At 41.1% G+C, this 16,628-nt stretch overlaps 1 protein-coding gene across 4 annotated transcripts in view; it reads left to right on the top strand.

The window, feature by feature from the left end:
* Nucleotides 1-1,816: 1,816 nt before the first annotated feature.
* The window catches only part of PTPN2 (protein tyrosine phosphatase non-receptor type 2), a 33,474-nt gene continuing 18,662 nt past the window's right edge, over nt 1,817-16,628 (top strand). For 3 of the 4 annotated variants that reach the window (XR_013921788.1, XR_013921789.1, XM_080339074.1), the window contains exons 1-5: nt 1,817-2,030; nt 5,561-5,651; nt 13,316-13,416; nt 14,057-14,155; nt 15,310-15,447. Coding sequence is in view for 2 of the 4 variants with exons in the window: in XM_080339074.1 (XP_080195200.1) it covers nt 1,827-2,030; nt 5,561-5,651; nt 13,316-13,416; nt 14,057-14,155; nt 15,310-15,447 (633 nt within the window). In the remaining 2 variants the exon portion in view is untranslated. The remainder of the gene's footprint in view (nt 2,031-5,560; nt 5,652-13,315; nt 13,417-14,056; nt 14,156-15,309; nt 15,448-16,628) is intronic. The other variant, XM_080339075.1, reaches the window with a different exon arrangement.

Raw genomic sequence — 16,628 nt, 5'->3', positions numbered from 1 at the left:
GTGCCGTGCATCGTCCCTGGCTGCCTGTGCTACCGCGGCCTTCACATCGCGCTGTCCCCTTGTCAGCAGCTTCCTGAGGGAACAGCATTGGCACGCTCATGGTGTGAGTGCCTCGCCCCACTAGCCTCTCCTTTTCACCTCACACACCTGAAGCTGTGCTGAGAAACACACCTTGAATACTGTGTCCAGTTTTGGGTCCCTCATCATAAAAAAGACATTGAGGTGCTGGAGAGAGTGCAGAGGAGGCAACAAAGCTGGTGAGGGGTCTGGAGCACAAGTCTGATGAGGAGCAGCTGAGGGAGCTGGGGCTGTTTAGCCTGGAGAAAAGGAGGCTGAGGGGAGTCCTTATCGCTGTCTACAACTACCTGAAAGGAGGTTGTAGCATGGAGGGTGTCAGTCTCTTCTCCCAAGTAGCAAGTGATAGCATGAGAGGAAATGATGGCCTCAAGTTGCACCAGGGGAGGTTTAGATTAGGAAAAAATTCTTCATGGAAAGGGTTGTCAGGCATTGGAACAGGCTGCCCAGGGAAGTGGTGGAGTCGCCATCCCTGGAAGCATTTAAAAGGCATTTAGACAAGGTTTTTAGGGACATGGTTTAGTGCCAGAGTTAGATTATGGTTGGACTCGATGGTCCTGAGGGTCTCTTCCAATTGAAATGATGCTATGATTCTATAAACCACCCAATGCCTGGCCTCACGCCCATAGTGTCCGCGGCTGCTTGGGGGCAACGGCACGCAGGGCAGCGCTGTACGGCAGTCACCACGGGGGCTGGAGATGCCGCGCTCAGCACCTCCGCGCGTGTACCAGCGCCGTGAGAGGTACTCGGAAGGGAACCCGGGCCGGTATGGCGCGAACGGCCCCAGTTGCGGCAGAACCGGGCGGAGCTAAGCCCCGAGGGGCGTGGCTAAGCACCAGGAGGTGGGGCTAAACGCCAGGGACGCCAGAAGGGGCGGGGCTAAGCGGCAGAGTTGGCTGGGCGGAGCGGGGTTAACACAGTGGGGGAGCCGCGGGGGCACGGCGGGTGTGAGAAGGGGCCGATAAAAACGTTCTTCATTAAACCTCTCGGTTAGTGGCGGGCCGGGGGGCGCCCGCTGCGGGGTGAGGAGCAGCTGGGAGTTAGTCTGGGACATGGCCCCTGCGGAGAGGAGGCCACTGGAGGGGGTTGTGAGGACGGAGCCCGGGGCTTTAATCTCTTCCCCTTTGCGGTACTAGTTAGCGACATGTATTATGAAACGGCCGTTACGTTAATCAGCAGCCTGTGCTGAGTCACGGAGCGCGCTTTCGGAAGGGCACTTCGCACAGCGCATTTCCCCGCAGCTCCTGCTGAACTCCGCATGACCTTCAGTTTCACGCGAAGCCGCTTCCTCAGGGGCTCTCTCCTCCAAGCGATGGCCGCGGGCTGCCGCGTTTCTGCTTTTTGAGACGGCAAGCCTGGCCGCCGCTTGTCTGACACGGCCGGATTTTCTTACTTCTGCTTTGTAAAAGCGAGCAGCTGAAGGCGGAACGCGGGCCGCACCGCGCTGAACCGGGCCGGGGACTCAGCGGCGGCGCCGCGCTGCTGGCCGGACGCGCTCATGGAGGTGTCTTGTCCTTTCAGTGACACGGGGACAATAAGCGGCTGTTACCGGCTTTACGACCGAAGTGGCCTTTCCCCCGCTCCAGGCGCCGCGGGCCTGTGCAAGCCCGCCGAGCCCCTAAACCACCGGCGGGCGGCCCCGGGCCCCCATTTCCGCGCCTCCGCCGCTCCGTGACGTCACCCCAGGTGCTTCCCTCCGCCCCGAGGGCGTGGTCTCGGCAGCCCTCGGTGGGCGGTGCCAAGGGCCGCGCATGCGCCTGGCGCGGGCGGCGGGGGACTCGCTGCGAGCGTATGTGCGCGCTCGCCGCTCCCGTGTGGCGGGCAGCGCGCGCGGGGTCGGGAGCTTGCCGGCCGCCGGACAGGCTCGCGCTCTGGCCGCCACCGCCATGTCCGCCATTATCGAGCAGGAGTTCCAGAAGATCGATGCCACCAACGACTGGCAGGCGCGTTATTTGGTGAGCGAAGGAGGTCGCTCCGGCTTTGCCCCGGCGGGAGGGAGGACGGGGAGGGGGCCGCGGGCTGGCGGCGCCCGTTGCCGGTCCGAGCCGCCTCAGCGGGGAGCGGAAGCCGCTGGGCCACGACTCGTTTTCAGGTGCACGCAGCGGAACTGCAGGCAGCCGCTGCGCATGCGCCCGGGAGGCGGCCGCTGCTGCTCGCTGGGAGGGGATGCCGGAGGGAGGCAGCGCGCAGGCGCTGTGCCGCGTGCGCTGCCGGTGCGCCTGCGCGCCGCCCGGCGGCGGGGGTGCTGGCGGCGCACTGCGCCTGCGCGGAGCCGGCGGCGGCCGGAGCCCCTTAGCCGGGTGCTGGCGGCGGGGAGCGGAGGGCTTAGCCGGGCGGCCTGGTCTGAGCCGGGCCAGCGTGTTCTACCCGCGGTTTCCAGGCAGAGCGGAAAGTTATACGTGATAATACCGATCTGGTGAAGGCTCGCCGTTCTCCCTGCTGCTGGCGGCTCTGCCACCGAAACTGCTGCGCAGCGGGTCCTCAGGCGCCCCCTCACCCTCCTCACCCGCCGGGCGGCTGCGGGGAACCTGCGCCGTTGTCTCAGAAAATACACCACTATAAACAACGAGATTATTAACTTGCAACAACAGTCTTTGAGTCCGTTCTATATGCGAGACTTTCTATATAAGCTTATAGTACTAGAGCAGTTATTTCAGCCAGTATGTGTGTTTAAAGTGCTCTTTCACAAATGAGCAAAAACAATCCAAAGCGAGAGTTCTTTTTGTTAACTTTAGGTTGTAGTGTATCCGATTTACATGTAATTGAAATACATTATCTCTAGACAGATATTATGGAACCAAACTTTAGTTTGAATTTAACAGGGAATAGGAGAAATAAGCTGTGCTAAGTTAATGAGAGAAAAGTGTACAGGAAGAACTCCAGAACCAGTATTTCTCATGAGGGAGAAAAGCACACACAGACATGCATCTGATATAGCCCAACTGGACCAGTTAGCTTTCCCAGCTCATTTTCATATTATCTAGTTGTGCTTGGATAAGTAAACCAGAAAGAAAATTGTATATTAAGCTCTTCTATACTTTGTATACTGGTTTCCTAATTTTTCTACAGCTATGCTGTAAAATATTTTTGATAAAGTTTTTTTTACTAAAATTTTACATTTCCCTGACTTTGTAGATTTGCAAACCTGGGTTTTTTTTCAGGGTAATAATGCATTTATTTTGTATTAAAACTAGAGAATACACAGCCACTTAAAAACATAAAGAGAAGATAGCAAATGATGTTTCTAAATAGCACAGACTTGTAGAAAATACTCTTAATTACTGACTACTTGTTTTTCCACTTTTTTTTTTTTTTTAATGAAGGTATTTTCCTATGGTAGTGTTGTATGAGAAACATACATACTTGGCCTGAGAAGTGTAAGTTTCTCTGAAGAAAAAAAGTTCAGTATTGATGTTTTTATTCTTGTTGAGACTAGTTATGTATATTTGCCCTTCTCTTCCATTAATTTACCAAGACTTGTGGTAAAATCCCATGAAGCTTGGAATATTTATGTTGACTCCCAGGGCTCCTGTCCAATCTGAATTAATGACTGAATAAATAATACTGATTTTCACTTTTTCCCCCAGTGCAAATTTTTCTTGTGTAACATGCATTACATTACATCTGGCATCTGATTTATTCCTCCAGTTTGTGATGGCTGGATTGTATGTGGGAAAAGGGATTTTAGAACTAGTCATTAAACTTCCGTAGTTTAGTTCTTTTTAACAAGCCCTATCCCCATTACTGTAGTAGTGTTTCTAGCTGTTTTAATGTTTCATGACTAAATGACAGGTCTTTTTCTGTGTACAGAGGATGCTAGTGCTTTTAAAACAAAAAAATGTTGCATCCTGTTGTGGAATAATACAAAATTTACATTTCATGGGAACTTGGTTGTGAATGCCTGCCAGACGCATTTATTCATCATCCCAAAGCTTGTAAGCTATATAAACCAGAGGAGAAGACAAGTTCTAGTGTGCTGTGTCAAACTAAAAAACACTACTGATTGTCTAATAGATCAAGAAATTTTTATACAAATCCATAGAGCATTGATGCTTAACAGTTTCTACTCTGCATTGTGGTTTAGGTTCTTTACAGGTTGGAAACGTAGAGAAGGCTAAAGAGTGCTTAGTTGTAAAAAGAAGTTTAAATGCTCTTCGGGACATAATGATAATTTGTAGCAGCATCATCTAAAAACAAAAGGAAATTTAAAGTAAGATATTGTCAGTTCTATACCGTACAACATGTCTGCTGAGGTGGCATTGGTACTGAGATATAAAGGGGTTGAGTTTGTTGGAGGCTGCTCATCAATAGCACTTCAGCTGTGTTTTCAGTTGTCTACATAAGGTAATTCTGTGTACCTTAATGAAGTTGAGGAAAAGATACAGAGACAAAAAATTAATAAAACAGAACATTCAGAATATATTAACAGTATGTTCTTTTAAAAAGCCTGTCAGTGACACGAGTATGTTTGAATATCTTCCAAATTCAAATTATTGAAAGATTTGTATTAATGCCCAGGGAGAAGTAGGCTGTGATTTCATATTGCTATTTGTGAGTCTAGAATTGCTGCTTCATATTGGATCCTGTTTAGCTACTACAGCTCTGTGGGTTGAACTGTGAAACTACCAGGAATTACCAGCTGCTGTTAAGAGCAGCCATAAAATCATTAACTTTGTTCTCCAGGTGGTTCAGCCTGGAGAAGAGAAGCCTCGGAGGAGACCTTATAGGAGCCTTTCAGTAGCTAAGAAAGCTTGAGAGGGACTTTTTGCAAAGGCGTGTGGTGACAAGACAAGGGATAATGGCTTTGAACTGAAAGAGGGTAGATTTAGATCAGATACAGGGAGAAATTCTTCACCATGAGGATGGAGACTGGAACAGGATGCCCCATTCCTGTGAGTGTTCAAAGCCAGGCTGAATGGGGCTTTGAGCCACCTGGTCTATTGGGAGGTGTCCCTGCCCACAGCAGGGGGCTTGAAACTAGATGGTCTTTAAGGTCCCTTCTAACCCAAACCGTTCTGTGATTCTGTGAACTAGTTCGATTACATCTGTGGGGTTTTATGCTGACAGCTGGTGTTAAAGAAGCAAACAGTATACTGCTGTTAGTTCTGTCTATCTGAGTCTCTTATTGTTGTGGAAGATAACATCCAAGTCTGAGGTAAACTGTAAGCATAATAAATACCTGGGTTTTTTTTTTTTTCTTCCCTTTCTTCCTGCTATACCAGTTGCTTACCAAATTGTGCATATGTTAGTTTGGTGGTCTTAGCCAAGTGCGGGGAAATCTAAATGGCCACAGCTTGTCCAAGAGTGAGAGACACATTCTCTGAGTGAAAATGACACTAGGTGTAGTAAAGGTTCATTTGAAAATGTTAATTATTAATTACCTTAATTAATGAATAAGCTTGAAAGCCTTGCAATAGGATGTATAGAACACTACTGTTAATCAGCATACGGGCTATAAGTAAATTGCATTTTTTATCTTTTAAAGGAAATTCGTCATAAATCCAGTGACTACCCCCACAGAGTTGCAAAATATCCAGAAAACAGAAATCGAAACAGATACAGAGATGTTAGTCCATGTAAGTATCTTTTCTGTAATTATTGCAGTGAACCTTATAGCCTTTTTATTTACTCACTTTACTTTTAAATACTGTAGATAGTAAATCATGGTCATCGTAGGTTTTGTATTTTGTTTATTTCTATAGGCATGTATCCTGTGATAAATGTACTTTTTGTAACACATGCACAGAAGGGAGAAAAGTTCATGTGTTAAACTCATTGTGTTGCATGGTGAATGAGAGGTGATTGCAAATCATAGTTTATAGATAAATGTTTATGAGCTTACAAGTGGCATTGTAAAGATATTTTTCTCATAAATTGTTTAAAATTGCTTTGTCTGTCATTAAAAAAGTCAACATCTGCTGAGAACAGAAATTAAGTTAGTAAACCTTGCCTAACACAAACAGTTTCCCTTTGGGCTAAGTGATTCTGAACGTTTGTAACATTATGTGGATAAATGCTGCTCAATTTCTACTGTTGCTTTAAAAAAATACTTGAGATTTTGTTATTTTTGTCTGTGTGCAAGAATGTACGCATGAAATTGTTTTTTAATTTTCTTAATGCAAGTAGGTGTGCTATGGAGTGCCTTGTGTTTTGCTAACTGCTATAAAATGGCCTTTGTGACATAATGATCTTGCATCTCAGGTGAAGGCAGCTTTTTCTTTTACCAGCTGCTTTGCTACTGAAGTGTTGTGGACTTTTTTCAATATAATTTACTTTAGAAACTGTAATCCAAAATTATTATAAAAAGACATATGAGCAAAAGAGTACCAATATGCAGTTATAGCTAGAGAAAGCTATCATAAATCTTTCGAAAGAACTAGGAAAAAATTTAATGCAGCCTTAATTGTTCTACAAAATATTGAAGTTGGAGCAGGTTAAATGTTTGTGTATTCTTCAGTACGAAGTTTCCCAGAGCACCAAAGGCTCCTAAAAGCCTTCTTGTTACTGGATCTAGAATTTTTGAAGGGTTACTGGTATACTGGGGTTTTTTGTTTGAAAGTCTAATCTGAATACCTATTGTAAGATTTGGAGAAGTGCTGAACTCCTTGTTTCCAGTTGAAAGTTGTGGTAATGGCATGTGCATAGCACTTCTCAAAATTGCACAGAAAGGGTCTCGGGTTGAGTCATACTGGTCAGATGCAGCGCTTCATGCTGCTCATTAGACTGCTGCTGGAATGCCAACTTGCACAGCGTATTTCTACCAAATGGTTCCAGTCTGGCTTAACACTGAATCTCTGTACTGCACTCTGATGGAACCAAGCTTAAGAGTTCGATGCACAGCCTCTTTGCCGTGTCTGCATGGCATTCCCTAGTATGATCTGTCTGAGAAATCTACAGCTCTGAAGAAGATACCTCAAATCAGTCCAGGCTGTCTAACTTCTGCTGTGTGCTTAGAAAAGGGGGATAGGCCTCTGCTAGACTTTTGCCGATCAGAAGTTCTTAACATGTCTCAGGTTTGCTGTCCTGTTACAGCATGGCATTAGCGTCTTACCAGAAGCAAAGCAGATCATATTTTATTCACTTTCTGTTTCATACTTAAATTGGGATAGAGTTTGTAAGAAGAGAAGGCAGGAAATTGGACTGCAATCCATGAGACCCAAGTTCTATTTGTAGGTCCAATATCCTGTAAACTTCTGTGACAGGAGCTGTATTCATGCATTTACCGTTGCTCCCATCCATAGATTTCATTACTTAGGCAATACTGCAGAGAGAATGGCAGCTTACCCTGCAATACATTTGTGGGTTTGCTTTCTTTTTAAAAAGAATGTTCCTAAAATAAACAAGAAATACATTGTGTTATTTAAGTAGCATCTAATAATGCCTGCAGTAATCGTAGAGGTATGACTTGTATTTATCTCCTGTAGTTTTTTGGAGCTCAAAGTTTTCCTTAATCATGACATGCCTTATACAGTAGTGAAGAGCACCAAACACCTCTACTTTGGTGATGGCAAAGCGTGCTGCTTCTGATATGCTTGTTTCATCAGGAGGAAATTAATTATGTCACTGTTTTAATTCCTTGACCCTGTGTAATATCTGAGAGACAGAAAAAACATAGTCTTGAAGTAGTAGTTGGGCTCAGTTAGGATTGTTATATGCTACTTGACTTGAAGTCTAACTTGATGACTGAACTAAGATGGTGAACGTTATGAGACATGTCTCAGTTTTTTAGCATTTATGACAGAAAGAATGTTTGAATTGGGCACCAAGACAGCCTGCAGAACTGGACACTATGAACAGGCTGTATGAGAAGAACAGAGCAAAACACCGTTTGAACTAATTCCTGTTGAATTTTACATCTGTGTGGTTTCAAATATGACTTATAAATGTTTCTGTAACAATAGTGAGAGCTGGAGAAATAGACCTGGAAGGCAATATATGATAAATAACATTCCAGGAAAACAGTACCTAAATTTCAAAGCAGCTGGGGTAAAAACTATGCAGTTTGGCCGCTCTGGTGAACACTTCTAATCGTAGTGCTTATATGAAAGTAACTGGCATTGCAGAAATGCAAGATAACTCAGTCTTACTCAATCTTAATGTCTCAGTCCTTCACTTTGCAAATTTTACTGCTCTTTAACAGTGTTTAAATGAAAAAACAGGTGATAATACTAATATTCTCTGATAGTCAAAGGCCTTCAGAACTATCAGTTAAAATTCTAAGATCTAGCTACTTAAACATATTGGAAGACAAAATTTGATGCAAATGTTTTATTTCTCCATAGCAGTGAAAAAATAGTTTGTTAACCTAGATAGTGGCCAAGCCGCTCTAAAATCTGACGTGGTAAGTCTGCAAGAGGAAATGCAAAGATTATTCTGTTTTATGGAAAAGATGTAGATTACAAGTGCAGGAAAAAATGCCTTGGGTTGGTTTGCCCCATTTCAACCGCACACTGAAACCAGTTTCTGTCCATTACATACATTTCTAGGTAAAAGTTGATTTCTGTTGGCTGGGAAAGGGTAATCATCTTTGCCCATTACAGCTGAGTTTCACATTGTCTCCGGTTTCATAAATATTTTTGTTAGTGTCCAGTTTTGTTGGCTAAAGAGCTGTGGTGTGGATAAGTTTGGTTGGGTAAAAGCCCTCAAGAGTTACTGCCTAGCCAAAATAAATAGCAGTCTAGCAGATTGGTATTAGTCTAGAATAGGGAGAGGAATATTTTGGCTATGCAGTAGTATTGAAACAGGAAGTTAATCTGAAATAGGTTTGGTTTGACAGCTAGTCATTTCCTGACAGATGAAACCATTTCTCAGAAAACATTGTTAAGAGGAAAATAACTTGTGAGGTTATTATTCTTTATTGATAGCTTTAATAAACTCTAAGATTTCTGTTATTACTCTCCTTCAAAATCTTATCTTTAGTTGATATCAGAGGAGTCTAGTGTCTCAGATCGACTGTAAACACCTTTAGAGATCTGCTTTACCATGGTCCCAGATTTAGAGGCAAGAAGTAAATCCCGTCAGCAAAATTGATAGGATTTTTAAAATTTTTTCTTTTGCTTTTGGGGAGTAGGTGAGGGTTTGTGCAGTTGTTTCTTTAAGCTTATTTTGTAATGTGTGTAGCCCAATTTCTTAGGTCATCTGAACAGTTTTGCCTAGTAAATCATATTGCTGTTGGAATGTCCTGAAAGGTAGTGATTTCTCTTATTTTCTTCCTGTGACCATTAGTAAACTCTCTGTTGAACCTTTCAGCCACAGGCTTACAGTTGTTATCAGGGAGAAAGGAACATGAAGAGTATTGTGCTTTACAGAGAATGGAGTTAGAGCTGACGTGGATGGTTTTGCATAGTGCTGATTAATTATCATTGCAAAAATGTTCCCTTTCTGTCCTGTGTTCCGAGTGTGCTGAGAACAGGGAGATGATCTTTCCAAAATAAGCCTACTGCACTTCTTGTTGTCAATATTAGAAGCTGATGTTGATGATTTTTATTACATTATCTCATGATTCTCCAAAACATTCTGCTACCAGAAACATGGTATGTGAACTCAGCATGCTGCTTTTGGAGATACTTTTTTCTTTGGGTTTGAGGAAGAGGGGAATTTTAATAGCACACACTGATCCATACTTAAGATACGATAAAGTTTTTTTCACAGTCCTGCTTAAAAGTGTAAGGATCCCATGCAGTAGTTATACATACATTTCAGTATGGATAAATTTCAGTTATGAGCTTGTTCATGATTGATATGATGGCATTCATTATGTACAACCAGTGTCGGGGTGGGGAAGAGTCACTTTGCCTTTCCTTTGCCTTAGGCAACCCCCGAGTCTTGAGACTGTAAGTCCAGTGAGAGAGTATTGTAATTTGAATAATGTAGCAGCTCAGGCTAGATTTAAATTAGTGAAATGAAGGGGATTTGTGGGTAGGCAGGAAAGGGTCAAACTGGGTCACTGGGATGGTTTATGGCTACATGTTTTATTTATGACTTTTTAAAATTCACTCAGGAGTATTTCACCCTCCTTTGTTGTTAATGGCTCTATATTTGGGGAGCCAGACACATCTCTTGGATAAAAGATAACTTTTAAGTTATACACTGGTTTCACTTCTAGAAACACAGTTGTTTTCAAATGAAATCCTTTCATTAACCAACTGCAAGAACTGTATGAGGTAAAATGCCAAATGTTTTGTATCTCAGTTCTAACTGGATATGTAATTTTCTTATTAGCAGGGAGTGGGTGAATGGATGTGTAATGTGAAGTCTCTGCCTTATTTGAGACATGGGGAGTGTTGTCTGTGATATCAGTGGGGCAGGGTTTCGCTTGAAGTGGATAATAAGAGTTCGCTTATCTCGGACAGGATGGTTCTGGGAGTAGTTTTCTTAGTGCTGAAGCCAGAATGAGAAGCGTTTTTAAGGTTTTCACTTCCTTTTTGGGCTGCATAGTTTGTTGAAATAGGGGAATTAGCACTTCAGAAAATGAGTACTACATTTTAGCTGTTGTGGGCATGGCAACATTTCGGAAAAGTGTTTAAGATTTAAGATAGATTTATCATTCATATAAATCTGAGGTACTTTGTAACTGGAAAAGATTAATATACAGGAAATATGTTAGGGCTAACTTTCTGTCAAAAGTTGGCTTGCTTCATTTAATTCAGAAGAGCAAGCCAGGGCTTGAATGAGGTTTCTGGGTCATTATGTCCTTTAGGAACGTTTTCCCTTGAAAGAAGAGAAATCAATATATTCTAGTGGTTTTCTTTGTCCTGTGGGGTGTACGCCAGTGTATTTTTTATGTAGGATCGTTTCTGTTTTAGCTGGGAAGGAGAGAGGCTGCCTGTACATGGAATTAGTTGTTAAAGGGGCTTTTAAAAGCACTTTCAGAATTTCATTTGTCATGTTTACAAAGCATAATTTATAAGAAAGAAAAAACAAGCCTGGAAATGCTTGTGAAGATTACAGTAGGAAGCCTCATTAGAGCCTCGGTAATTATCTCCTACTGGCAGCAATACAGCAGCTGCTGCCGGGTGATTAAACTGTTAACAGCGCTTGCTTACGTCATCTTTCCGAGAACACTAGTACCGGTATGTGTGATTTACTATAACAAGATCTTAAGTTTTTCCTGTTGGCAAATGACATGTAATATTTACAAAGGTCTTGGTTTCCCTCCAGTAGAAACATTTCAGATAAAGTGATACATGAAAGGAAAAAGTAACACTTTCCTATCCAGACAAAATAATACAAGGAGATATATTTAACTTTAAACACATGTGTGTCTTAATTTTACTGTATCTTGGCTTTGATAATATTTTTTTTTCATAGAGATGCATCATAAATTGTTTTAAGATTCCTGAAAGACAAGATGGTGTTGCCTTACATCTGGAATGCTAATGAAAACACACTAAACCAGTAACTTTCTCATACTTTTGTATTAAAAATAGGTTTTCAGCATATTTCTGTTCTCTGCACGTTTGTACATGGCTGCATATAAAAGGTAGCAGCTAAAGGAGGTAGGATGACAACCCTAAATCTCAGTCCTTAAAAATAAAGAAGAAAAGAAAGGGGAAAAAAAAAAAAGATAGTAACTTCCTGTTGACTTCTTTCCTTGAATCCAGCAAGATTCTCTTTGGCAGTTGTCAGTAGCAGGCAGATGAGAGTATAAAAGCAGATAAAGACCTAGTAAGTGTACTTTGCCCAGGTTTCCAAACATATGGAAAGTATTTCTAAAATCATTTGAGCTATCTGTAGAACAAGAGTGTAATTTAGTAACAGTTTTTTTTATTCCCATCAGTGTTTTGTCCATCTGGGGTCATATTAATGGATTTCTTAGATAAGCCTAGTGCTGTATAGACTGGCTGTGATACCAGGACTTAGATTGAGTTCAGCTGTCATAGGTGGACTGGATGTGAATGTGGTAGTTGCTCATGTCAAAACTCAAGGATTTTGTGCGTTTCCCAAGATGTTTGTCAAAAGGAAGGTAGCCTTTTGATGCAGGGATGGGAGAGGGAAGAGAAGGCTGACATTTTAAAGGCAGCTGTGCCATCAGTGTGTACCCTGAGTGAGTTTTGTGGGCTAGACCAGCTGAATGCAGGTTAAAAGCTGGCACTCCACCGTAATTCACTGTCAGGTTTGCCACTTTCTTTATGGAATCTGTTCCTTCTCTTCCTGAAATGTGTTGAAGTGTCTTAAATTCATTTTTGTTTGCTATTTCCTATTTACTCTTCTCATAAACAGTCTGTCTAGGCAGCTGAGCTTCAGAAGGTTTGCAGTCGGTTGGGATCTCATTTCCTGGCAAGCAGTTGTGTGCAAATTTTAAACTAAAAATTCTATTTATTTAATACATCTTGAATAAATGGCTGAAGGGTTACTTACTGTGAACAAGTCAAATTACCTAAATGTCTCCTAGAGGGTGATAAATCAGATGCTAAAAGGTTCTAAGAACAGCCACTGTGACTTTTTATTATGCAGTGTTTTTGTATGAGTGTCTGATAATCTTTCTCATATTAATGTTAGAATTTTAAATGGGGTCCTTTGCTTGCCTCTGCCTTAAATAGGGAAATCTTCTGTCTTGCCTGTGTAATCGTGAGAGGCCGCGTAATAAGATAAGGCTTAGTTAAATTAGAAGAGTTGTTCAATAGGTACATTTTTGCATGTGCCCTTCAGTATTTCTAATTTGTATAGAACCGAACAATAAGTTACAGGGAAAATTAAATTGATCAAAGCTTGGTTTGAATTATTACGAGTGAGCTTGTTAGAGAAGTTCAGTTTTGCCTTTTTTTGAAGCTTTCTGTGTTTAACTTTATGATTCTACCTCAACCTATGAAACTTCAGTTCACCAGAAATCTTGTAATTCTGAACTTAAAGGAAACATGCAGTGGAGTGATTTGGTGTGATAGGACAGAGTGCTGCCTGGTGGGGGCTGTGGTGTCGTTGTACTAAGGAAATGCAACTGCTGAGGGATGTCTGTGAGCATCTTTTGACAGGGTTGGTTTGTTTGGTTGTTTTTTAAAGAAAACTGGGTATTCCAGTTTTCTGAGCAGCTTCTATTAATAGCTGCCTGAAGTTACTTTGATGGAATGCTGAGGCACTTATCAAAGTTGCATGAGAAATTAGTTTCATGTATATTTGTAGTTTGCCGTTTGGTTTGTATTGCAGGATTTATTTCTAATTGCTTGTCAGGCCTAAACTTGCCTGTTAGAGAGTATTCATGAAATGGATGCATTACTAATTCTTAATTTTCTTTGAATTTTAGATGATCATAGTCGTGTAAAACTGCAGAACACCGAGAATGACTATATCAATGCCAGCCTAGTGGTCATAGAAGAAGCCCAGAGATACTACATTTTAACACAGGTAAGTAGTACCCATTAACTAGGTTATCATAGGGATTGAGAATCTGGAGGAGGGGGATTTGTACAGTCATTTCTATTTGGATGGTTTCTTGTCTCTGTGAGTTATATATATCTCATTCTAACCACCTGTTTGATCTAGTTGCAGACACATTATTTTATGTTTTAAGAAAAAGATAAAGGGACTATTTATGTATGCATAGTTCACTACATATAAAGCTTTCAAATATTTCTTGATATTTTCTTTAGTTCTTTCAGAAACAGGTTGCAACAATACTTTTACCTGTTATTTCTTCTTGTACCTTCTGAGCAAGCCTGCAGTAGCTTTTCTTCTAACAGCACAATAGTATTGATGCCCAAACTGAAAAATCCCTTTCCCTGAGTTCTTAGTGCCCTTTTGAAAAATTTTTTTCCTTCCTTCTTAAAACAAAAAAACTTTTAAGTAGTGGAATGATCTGTGCAGTGTGGTTACTTTCTTGCCTGTCATTTCTATAATTCTATTAATAATTTATTTAAACTTTTCAGAGGAAGACCTTTTTTATGTTTCACACAGTGAACTATGAACTGTATTCAAACACTGCTTTGCCTATACATTCTCCCACCCTTTTTTTTTTCCCTTTTTTTTTTCTTTTTTTACTACACAGGGTCCACTACCTAATACATGTTGTCATTTTTGGCTAATGGTATGGCAACAACAAACCAAAGCAGTTGTCATGCTGAACAGAATTGTTGAAAAAGAATCGGTAAGTAATATGAGGCCTAAAGTTGTAAAGTAGGCCACACAATTGTAATACAGTTGACCCACGTTTGAGTGCTATGTTAAGAATTAACAGACTTTCTCACTGGCATACAACATAACATGTATTTCATGTAACATTAAAGTGATGGAGCTAAGACACAAAATTCAGTTTGGTGAAAACAGCATCTAATAAATCTACATCCATAAAGGTGAAAGTAACATCCTGAGAAATGAGGATATACAGATAGAAATGAGATGGAGTAGAAGCAGCACAAGATGCTCTGGAACAAAATGGAAGGTGGGCAAGCAAATCTGAATTAGGGTATCTTTAGATTATTTATTCTAAATCTAACAGAGTAGTATATTTGTTATATAGTGATCTTAGCTGTTTGTAACAAGGAAGACAAGCTGCTGCCCAGCAACTGTCAAACGGGTTTAGTTATTTTTGATTCTTTACAGCTGGTGGTGTACGTGCAGAACACAGGAATCTTCTGTTATTGTGTAGTTTTTCTGCTAATGTACCCAAAACCACTGTGGATTTTAGTTATAAATGCATGTCACATGAGGTTTATGGTTTCTCTTCAGAGAAGACTTTCTAGTGAAAAATATTTGAATAGCCCATTAAAAAGTCACTTTTTAATGCAAATATTTTCCTACAGAAAGTTCGAGTTCAGTGCGACAGGAATAGAAGATAAGGGACAGTTTTGGATTGCTTTGTTAGTTCATTCTTTTGTTTCAGTAGAATCTTCCAGTATTCAGCAAACCTTCGGAAAACGGGGTGTGTGACATCAGTTATGTAAATGTGCAGGTATGCACATCAGGAATGGAGAGAAATGGTGTTGAAATAACTGAGTGAAGATCTCTGTTCACTGTAGAGAACTACAGGGGGGAGAGGGAGAAGGGTTAAGGCGTATCTCAAAACATGGTAGCCCTGCGATGAAAGCAAGCATAAACAGATAAAGCTGGAATGCATAACAGCTGTAATAATTTGGCTGTAAACATGATGGACGTAGAGAATTCCCCAAACAGAGGGCAAGTACTTGAGTCTACTGTATTGAATAACAGGGTCTCAGAATATGCTCATGCGAAGTACAAGATACTGGGCTTCTTAATCAGATTTTTCTTTTTTTCTTCTTTTCTTTCCTTTAAAAAAAATAGGTGAAGTGTGCACAATACTGGCCAACAAAAGAAGAGGAAGTAATGACATTCACTGAAACAGGTTTCCGTGTGAGGCTAGTATCTGAAGATGTCAAGTCCTATTACACAGTACATCTCCTGCAATTAGAAAATATCAACGTAAGCTTTTCTCAGTCTGCAGGGCTCATATTTCTGGGCTTAAGTATATAATGAAGACTGTTTAGCATATTGTCGCTACAGGTTTGAGTGAGCTTTTACACTGAAAATTTTTATGCACTTTGCTTCTGATAATGTTGAAGATGTATGTGTGGCATAGAAGCGAGTTAGACCTCAATTAATCTATACATCAAAAGAGAACCGCTTTAGCGTTTTTACACTTGTATTTCCTATTTCGCAGTACCTTAATATACTGAATTGTAACTGATAGTACTGGTGAATCTAAGAGGAGCTGTAAGAAATAACCTAAAAGGAGAGACCTAGGACTTGAAATTCTGATTTCTTTCGAATATCAGAAATCAGACTTAGTAATGACTATTTTTAATAGAACTTCAGTCTTCCATAGTCCAGCTATCAAAGTTTTTTTGGGGGAGGGGGGATTGCCACCTGTAGATAGGTAACTTTATCTCCTCTTGCTTACCTCCCCTTTTGCTCCACAGGACCAACCATCCCTTTCTCTTAAAAATTAAGCACTTTGCCAGTTTAATCAAGTTAAGCTCAAAAAAATTGTTCCTGGCCTGAGCTTGGGTTGGAATTTGCTGCTTCTGTTTCAGAGCTGAAGACAGGATTGAAGAGCTTGTCTGTTTGTTCCAGCTATGTCTTGTAAGATATTCTCTCTCCCTATAAACCTTGCCTTATATTAAATGAAAGTGTTAGTATGGCAAGTTTTATTCAAGGTTGTGTTAGTGGATTTGGGAAAGGAAAGCTTGAAGATGATCCTTTGCATGTTGTTTTATACAACTAAACATTGATATATTTGGTCAAAAATACTTGAATTTATAGTAACTATTGAGATAATATAGTAACTTTGAGGTAATATTTGTTAATGTGAAACCTCCCTCACGAGACCAACATGATAAAACTTGGTGTGTTGTTCCTTGGTCTGTTCAATGTAAGAAGAGCTTTATGAAATTCTGTCCTACTGACCTGAAGAATTTCTGTTTAGTTGTCTGTTTATTGACAGCAAAGGCAAAGAGAAGAGCAGTGCTTGCAAGCTAGTGCTGAGAAAGAGTAACTTTCCTTTTTGGAAAACCGGGGCAGATTTTCCCAGCTACCAAAAGATTTCTTTGTGGAATTGTCTGGCTGGCGTTGGCTCCTAATCTTAAACTTCCTGTTTTCAAAGG

Source organism: Nesoenas mayeri (genome assembly GCF_963082525.1).
Source record: "Nesoenas mayeri genome assembly, chromosome: 2".
Classification (NCBI taxonomy): domain Eukaryota; kingdom Metazoa; phylum Chordata; class Aves; order Columbiformes; family Columbidae; genus Nesoenas; species Nesoenas mayeri.
This window is presented reverse-complemented; position numbering and strand designations above follow the sequence as displayed.